At 57.6% G+C, this 8,856-nt stretch overlaps 1 protein-coding gene across 1 annotated transcript; it reads right to left on the reverse strand.

Moving 5' to 3' along the window:
* Nucleotides 1-616: 616 nt before the first annotated feature.
* On the reverse strand, nt 617-8,856 carry LOC119101352 (toll-like receptor 6; the record flags this gene model as incomplete). Its single annotated transcript, XM_037224675.1, is given in 2 exon segments — nt 617-1,129; nt 6,526-8,856. A coding segment is annotated over 1 exon segment (2,330 nt), but the record flags the coding sequence as incomplete, so codon positions are not given.

An 8,856-nucleotide genomic window follows, 5' to 3' on the forward strand; every position in this document is an offset into this window, starting at 1 on the left:
GTCGGGGACCGCCGGACGCTCGGCCCCAGCGACGCTCCCCCCCCCCCCCCCCGAACCGGAGAGAGAAAGGGAGCCGAGAGAGAGCTGACCGACGCCACGCCTCTCTGCGGTAAACCGCAAGGCGATGGCGAAACTGAGGCGGCGAATGCCGAACGGATCGGCGAAGTTCGTCCCCAGGACTCCTTTCGAGGAGGGCTGAGAGGTGAGCAAACTGTTGACCGCTGGAGGAAAACTCGCATTGACGCGCGTATGCACCGTAGATAAGTGGCTTCGGCGGATGGAGGCTACTGTGGACCTGTTGAGCCAGTCTTTCCGAGGGTTTAAGGGGAACGTAAGCGGCGATCACGACTCGGATTGTTCCGCCCCGCTGCTAACGATGCTGCTGCTGCACGCAACCAGCTGCCTGCCGAAATGACACTTGCAAAAGAGGCAGTCAGTGTAGCATGGAATGGCGGGCCAGGTAATCGTCTGGACATTGCCTGAGCACGCAGCGAGGTGTGCGCTCACGTTTTTTATGGCAACCACTTGTGTCGTTCCCAGGGCCTGAAGTCGAACATGAGACTCAACGGACATCACGTGGACGCTTCCACGCGGCTTCATGCACACAAGCAACGGCCATCGTCGATTGGATGCTTATATTTCGGTACATATCACAGGATATATTTACACTGATACGGGACCGCACATGAGTGACTAGAATAATGAAGAACAGGCGAACATCCCGCCGACGACGACCCATCGGCTGGCTCAGATCAGCAGCGTCGTTGCGGAGCGGAGGCGACAGTGCGGCACGATCGACCGAACAACAGCGAATGCTAGCAACTTGCTCGGAAATGCAACACAAGCGTACAAGCGCTCCAGAACGAGACATGAACCGACACGCTCCCCGACGCCGGGTGCACACAATCCCTGAGATTCCCCTCAAAAGTAAAACAAGCCGCGGTCGGTCGGATGGCGGCCGTGTTTTGATTGGTGGAGAGCGCGCGTGCGGCCGCCGCGCGGGCACCTCCGTTCCGCGGATGCTCACGTAGGGCAATGCCCTGCCTCGGCGATGGCCAGCGCTGGCTGGGCGCCGGCGGTCCAGGCCCCTCGTCTATCACAGTGTTCATCTGCAGCTCGTTTAGCGCACCTGCAACGAGACGCACGCACGGGGCGGTTAGGAACGAGGCGCGCCGGCTGCACTTCGCGTAACACCTGCCGACGCCGCGCCCTGCATGACCCAGCTGCCTCTTAGGAAAACATAAAACGCATAATGATGCAGATCATAACAACCCTGTGGGTGAACAAAGGAAATTAATGAGACGCCGCGGCCGCCCGCCGGCCGCCGGCTGCGCAGTCACCGCGGTTAGGCCGCAATTATTTCTGCGGCACCTTCACACTGGAGTAAATGAATAATGTAATGCTATGGTGCAAGGGTGCGGGTTAAAGTTCGTACTGGCGTCTTGTTAGTGGTCAGGATGGACGAGGTCTGCCGGGGGCGGTGCGCGATTGCAGGACCGGCTGAGCGGCCGCGCTCCACGTCAACTCCACCGGGCCCGCCAACTTTCAACGTCAGGCTCGTCCCCATTGTACCGGGTGAGTAACTTCAACAACAAATCAGGCCCGGCTGCAGCATAATGTGGACACGACCGAAGACAACAGCGGCGGTTGCGGCGCGCTTACCGCGTCGGTTCAAAGTCGCGCGCGCGCCGCAGATCCCTCCCCGGACTGTATCGTGTGGTGGTTTTCAAAGCAGAACGAGGGAGATGCCGCACAGCCGCAGCGCAAATTTAGCATGTAAATTTGTTCAGTAAATTTAAAATTTCCACCAGCCGTGCAGTTTTATTCCTGACTTGTGTCCGACAGGGAACGCGGCTTAAAGAACCCATCAATCGTATTGCTCGACATTTTCATTTACGAGCTGCCAATAGCAGATGCTGAGTCTAATACAAATCAATTTGGCATCAGCCGGGCCAGTCCGGTACACGTGCCTGAGACATCCCACCGCTACCGAAATTAGAAACCAATGATGAAGCGCGTCTCATAAAATGGGATGTCGATAAATCACGTACTGGTCTCAGTGGAATTACAGTAACATTGCATGGGTAACTTTGGCACAATCTCTAGTGCAGACACGATCCCATCAGCGTCGTGGATACTGTCTGTGATTACTAGAAATGCCGGTAAGCATAGCAGCGCTGTGTTGACTCGGTGTGCTGTGTTGACGGCTCGCCTCGCGCATCGCGGCCGCCAGTGCACTCCCAGTGCAGCCGGACTCTGCCAACCGAGCCCGGGCACTGGGAGCCGGGGAGGCAGCCGCCGAGCTGGACGCGCCGACCGGCCCGGGCCAGCGGCGGGCGTCCTCTGCCTCGCACCCCGCCGGCGGTGGCCGCCACCGGCGAATCCGTCGGCTTTCGGAGCTGCGGACAGAGCGGCGCCCGAGCCTCGCGCGCCGAGCGCGGCCGGCGCCGCTCGCCGCGGTCGATATGAACAGATCGCATAAAAGTCTCATAAGTCGTAAGTGATGGAGTCGAACAATGACGGAACGGCTGCGGCGTCGGTCTGAAGGTGGCGTCGGGCTCGTAACACGTACCGACGCGATCGTACCGCGGCGCGGCACGTTTGCAGCGCGCGGCGGCGTTACCGGCGCGGCGCGGGGCGTCCGCATGCCACGGGCGCTGGCCAACGCCGACCTTAGCGGAGGCGTTCACGTCCGGCGGGGGCCGCCGAAACCGGCCGAAGCGACGGCGGACCAGACGCCGATCCTGAGCGGCCGGTGAGGTCCACGTGCGGCGTCGGTGTCGGTGATCCAGATGCCCGGCGAGCCCGTGCGCTAGGGCGCCTGCGACCGGATCGCAAAAACCGTCCCCTGTCTCATTATCATCTCTCGGGTGTGAAAACCGGCAGCCCCCGACCAAAAACTTCGAAAATCACACTTGCCGCTCATTAGCCTGTTTCCTTACGTTCATTTTTATGGCGGCGCGGGAAGCTAAAAACAGCGGCCGGTCCTCATCATCATCATTACAATTAACCCGAACTTGGGGCGTGGATTTTTTGTCCCCGCTCCAACGACCCATCGGCCATCTGATTACGGGGCGCACTTTTGGGTCTATAATTTCCGTACGACGCGTTTGCTCCGCGCCGCGACTTTGGACAATGCCGGCCCGGTGCACCTCAGCCGAGCCGGAACCGAATGGCGCCTAATTGGGTCTCGGCCGGGCATGGCCCCGGCGCACGCACGCTCCCAGACCCGCTATTACCAATCCCATGCATGTAACTGGGGGCGGGCCAGCGTGTCTTCGGGGTAAACAGCCGTCAGCCGGCCGCGAACACCCGGCTACCGGCGGCGGCGTTGGTGGCGCGGCGGCGCGACGCCGCGCCATTATCGCCGCGGCTGGCTGCGGCGACGCGCCTCCTCCGTTCCGACAGCTGCCATTGATATTCACGACCGGCGCGGATTTCCGGGAGCGCTGCGTGCATTTGTCTGAGCCGTCAGCGTGCCAGATGCCGGCCATCTCCGCCGCGCATAAAGCCCGGCAACGAGCGTGCGCGGCGCGCCGGACCGAACGGAGCCGCGACGGACAAAACGGTGCCCGCCGGCCAAATGTTTCTGCATCATCCGCGACCGCCCGGCGGCGCGAAATAAAGACCGATGGCCAGCAGAGCCGCAGGATCAATGCGATGAATAAAAGATGCACTGGAACTGGCGCGGGACTCCGCGGCGAGAGATTGCGCGCGCCGGCCGCCGCGGGAAATCGAGGCCGGTCCCCGGCGGCCGGCGGCGGCGCGTGACCGACGGTCGCCCTGATTTCCGGCAGCGCCGCAGAGCGTCATCGGATCCCGCCTTAATTGAATGGCGGCGGCAGCGGCGGCGGCGGCGGCGGCGGCGGCGCGGCGCCGGACACTGGACGTGGAAATCCGGCGGCCGGACGCCGGTGCCTGGCGGCGGCGCGCCGGGCGCCGTGGGCGCATTAGCGACGACAAAGGCCGGTCACGCGCCGTGGAGCTCTCCCAGCGGCTGTGCGGCTCACAGACCCAGCGGGCTGCGCGGCCGACACATGCTGAATTATTGCGGAGGACCCGCCGACCGGATGAGCTGGTGCCACCGCACGGATTTCATGAGGCTCTCACGCTCAAGCGGTGATCTAGTTTTAGGTGTTATATTTTCCGCAAGGGGATCGGGAGTGTGACCCCTGGCCCATTCACCTGAGCGCGCTTTTGCGTCCTAGCCGCCATCACGGGGGCGGTTGGTATGAGAGGTATGGTATGGTTGGTATACACGAGCCCCCACAAGTCCACCATAGCCCTGCTCCCGCTCCGATCCACAACACCCCCGCCATCGATGCGATGATCACCACTGGCCAAACCCCACCCCCCTTCCAGTCGACGGACCTCCTCGCCAGCAGCGCGCTGCACCCCGCGCGGACCCGCGGCAGCACTGGCCGTCCGCCTCCTCCCCCGGCGTCTGGGACCGCCGTGCCCTCCCCCAGCGACGGGGACCGCCGCCTCCTCCCCCTCTACAGCCCGTCCACCGCCGCTGCTCGCGGGGCACGGCCGCCGCCAAATTGCGTTCCGCGCGGAATTGACGGCATCATTTCGCGATGTTCGCTTTAGAACGAAGGCGCCGGAGGTGCGTGGTATACAAAGCAGAGCATGGTGTGAAGGGTCGCTGTTATTATTATGCCGGAAAAACAAAAGCTTTACTGAGGAGGCGCGCGAGCAGCGGGGAGATTTTGTTGGTGTTTTGGAGGATGAGGAAATGTGATGCTCTCGCCATTCCAGCGAGGCGAAATGAGGTCTTGTTATTGGCAGTGATGGAGCAGGTTGGGCCAAAATTCAAAAGTCTGGTTTGACAAACACGTCGACGGTGTCTGATCGTCACGTTGCTTGTTTCTTCTCAGGCCGTAAGCGCCGTGGGAATTTAGTTGTGAATAAAACGTGGACCTCTCAAACGACCGGACGAATAAAGCGAAATATATATATATATATATATATATATATATATATATATATATATATATATATATATGTATATATATGTATATATATTTATATTCATGTACATATATATATATATATATACACACATATATATATATATATATATATATATATATATATATATATATATATATATATATGCCTGCTGATCAACTTCGGCAGGTGCATCAGGTTAGAACATCATGTAGATACATGTCTTCACGCCATTGGGTGGGAATCCATAAGTCGATTTAGAAATTAGAGAGATCTATGAGACGGTTCGAGCTCATCCACCATGGTTTCGGAAAGATGCTGCCTACGTATTTATTTCACAGATAAGAACGCATTTTTGCTTCCTAAATTGCACGATGCTTTTCCCATTTGAGGGAGCAAATTAGGGCGTGGCCGTGGATATGTGTGCCGTTGATATTATTCATTGGGTGCCGTACAGTTGTGAGGTGAGACGAGCTCGACAAAATTCTTACAGAAGCGTTATTTAGTAGATACAACTGGATCCTAGACATCGCTCTTCCACCTACTGACATCCAGTAATTATTTACAATGTCAACATGCGTGATCTGGGAGAGAAAACTGATCTGACGTGATCCGAATGGAAAAGGTAATTGTATCTTAAGTCTCAGCGGATGTCTTAACGTATTCTAAGTGTTTCAATTATTTCCGGCCACACGGGGGAAGCGATGCATCTTACACACATACAGTGTACACGCCCCCCGCCCCCGCCAGAAACAGTTCACTTAGAATCAGTACGGTGGAAAAGACAAATCCCAGTCAGCTCCCGACAACGGGCTGCGTTATTCGTCTCGCTTCTGTGACTATCAGACAACGTACGGCGTAAGAAACTACGCACAGGATGCCTAAAACCAATATCGTAGGCGCTTGCTCATGAATTTGATTTAGAACCTGCTTAAATTTGGTATAAATTAAATCGACAAGCATAAGGAGATATATGTCTATATATGCATATATATATATATATATATATATATATATATATATATATATATGTATATATATATATATATATATATATATATATATATGTGTATATGTATATGATGCGTTTATGCATGTAATGTGAGACCATTAGATGGTGTCCGCCGTGGGCTGAAACCTGCACTTATGGCGCCAAGCCGTGAAACAGCACGATTCTGACTGCGGACTGTGCTCAGACCAAGAGAATGTACCGCAGGGGAGGCGTGCGCCTCTTCAATAACGTCGCAAGGATGGTTTTAGATAATGACGCTTGGGCAAAAACTTCAGCATACGTGCGTGATGGTGAAGGCCTTGGTGTTTGTTTTGTGCCAGTCACACTGACATTCCTGCCCATCTCTGGCGTCTATAGCTAGGCTAACTGCACAATAAAAGTGCAGTAATGACTTAGATTGCTCGATTGCGTGAACGAATGCTCCAACAATCACACGATGAGCAAACAGGCCCTCGGTAACAGAAATGACCGCAGCAGTCTGCGAAACAGGCGGCTGCAGAATGACAGACGGATTTCATCACAGATAGTGGAGCGAAGCAGAAATGGCTTGAATGACTTACCTCATCCCCATAAGCTCTCCATGGTGTTTGGACTGCGTCGGTAGTATTTGGCCTCGTTGATCTCCGAGTAGTGCGAGACAGATCTCAGCGCGCGGAGATTGTTCTTGACATCGGGCATGGAGAAGCGCAGCTTGTCCCAGAACAGCTTGTCGTCCCAGCTAATACACGTGTTGGTTTTGAGGTACAACCTCAGGTCGGGGTCCAGGTCCCGGAGCGGAATGTCACCCAGGAGGATCACTATCAGCCGCTTCTGGCGGTCCTTGAGCACCTCGTGGTGCGCCGACTTGAACTGGAAGCGGCACCACTCGTTCTCGATGAAGTTCTTCGAAAGCACCATGATTGTCCGGCGGCTCGACTCGACCGCCTCGACGATCGTGTCGGCCAGGTACGCGCTGTGCGCGAAGTCGCGGTAGTGCAGCGCCAGCCGGTACGGCGGCTCGCCGTGCTCTAGCTTCGGCGCCAGCACATGCTGCACGAACGACTTGTCGCGGTCGCTGTAGCTGACGAAGGCGTCGAACAGGCGCTCGTGCTCCTCGTCCAGCGCCGAGCGGTAGCAGACGCGCACGCCGCAGCGCGAGTAGATCCACACGCGCAGCTCCCCGCGGTACACGAACACGACGACCGCCAGGCATGCCAGCAGGCAAAGCACGACCAGCGCGGCGACCAGCAGCGGCAGGTAGACGGCGGCGCCGGCGCCCGGCACGGTCATCCGCGCGTCAGTCGTGTAGCAGGTCTCGTTGCCGCCGCGGATCGGGCGGCCCGGCCCCGCCGCGTCAAACCAGCAGGTCAGCGAGCCGACGTCGACCACCTTCTTGGCGCTGGCGGACAGCCAGCGCTGGATGCGGCGTAGGTAGTGGCACGCGCACGTCCAGGGGTTGCCGGTCAGTCCGATCTCCACCAGGTAGGGGTTCTTCTGCAGCTCCCACGCCGAGAAGTCCGTCAGCCGGTTGCCGTCGAGTCGGAGCACCTCCAGCTGTCGGAGCGGTTCGAATGTGTCGTTCTCCACGTGCGCCAGCTGGTTGTCCTGCAGGTGCAGTTCGCGAAGCCGCTCCAGGCCCACGAACTCTTGGCCGTGGAACTCGGTGACCAGGTTCGATTCGAGGTGTAGGATCGTGAGCTGCGACAGACCGGCGAAAGTCTGATTGTGAATGAACTCGATTTTGGAGCCATTCAAATACAAAACCTTCAGGTTCTTCCTGCCCAGAAACGTGAGGCCGGAGAGATTTCTGAAGACGTTGCCGTCCAAGTAGACCTCGGTGGCATCCATCGGAAGGCGGGAGGGGATCTCCTCGAAGTCGTTGTTGGAGCAGTCGATGATGTTCGAGGACCAGGACTGGTCGTGGAAGCAGCGACACTTGTCCGGACACGTCATCTCACAGTCACAGGCGTCGAAGTCGCAACAGTGGCAGGTGGTGAAGCAGTGCCTCTTGTACGGGCACAGGAACATGGATGCGTCAGCGTCTACCAGCGGCACGTAGCTGCGACCTCGGTTGTAGATGAGGCGACAGTAGATGCTCTCCAGGTCCATGATGCGAGGGTAGTGGAGGAAGAGGTTGATCATGTTGTACCTTTGCAACCACTCAAGTGTGCAGTCACAGATGAAAGGATTCCCACCAATGTAGAACTTCGCGACGGTCTCCGTTCCGTTCGGCATGTTCAGCCTCAGTGCGTTCAGGTCCATGCGCGTGATCTGATTGGCAAACAGGTCCACGCGTGAGAGGTTGGCCATCAGGAAAAAGGTGTAGTGCTCGACGGACGTGATCAAGTTGTCGTTCAGGAGCAGCAGCTCGGCGCTCTTCGGCAGGTTTTTGGCGCTTAGCTTCGTCAGCCTGTTGAAGCTGACGTCGAGCGTCCTGATGGACATCTGGTCGGCGATGTCTTCGCGGTTCTCCAGCTCACTAATCTCGTTCTTGTGCAGGTCCAGCCAAGCGAGGCCCCGCGGCACGGACGCGTAGTCGAAGCGACCGATCCTGTTGTCGCTGACGTTGAGCCAGCGCAGACGCGAGAGGCCGGTGAACAGACCGCTCATTTCAGTCAGCTGGTTAGCGTCCAGCCGGATCGCCTCCATCGCGCCGTTCGACTCGAACGCTCCCGGCTCCACCTTGCGGATGCGGTTGTTGGCCAAGTTGAGGACCCTGACGTGCGGCAGGGCGCTGAGGACGTCGTGCGTCACGCTGGTCATCACGTTGCCCTCGAGACGGAGGTTCACCAGCTGCTCCATGCCGGACACCTGCGAGCCTAGGACGCTCGATATGTAGTTGTTGCCGAGGTCGAGCACTTTCAGCAGGCGAAGATCCCGCAGCGCCTCCGGCACGTGCGTCAGGCGGTTAT

This window comes from Pollicipes pollicipes, unplaced genomic scaffold (assembly GCF_011947565.3).
Source record: "Pollicipes pollicipes isolate AB1234 unplaced genomic scaffold, Ppol_2.1 Scaffold_4881;HRSCAF=5763_pilon_pilon_pilon, whole genome shotgun sequence".
Lineage (NCBI taxonomy): Eukaryota > Metazoa > Arthropoda > Thecostraca > Pollicipedomorpha > Pollicipedidae > Pollicipes > Pollicipes pollicipes.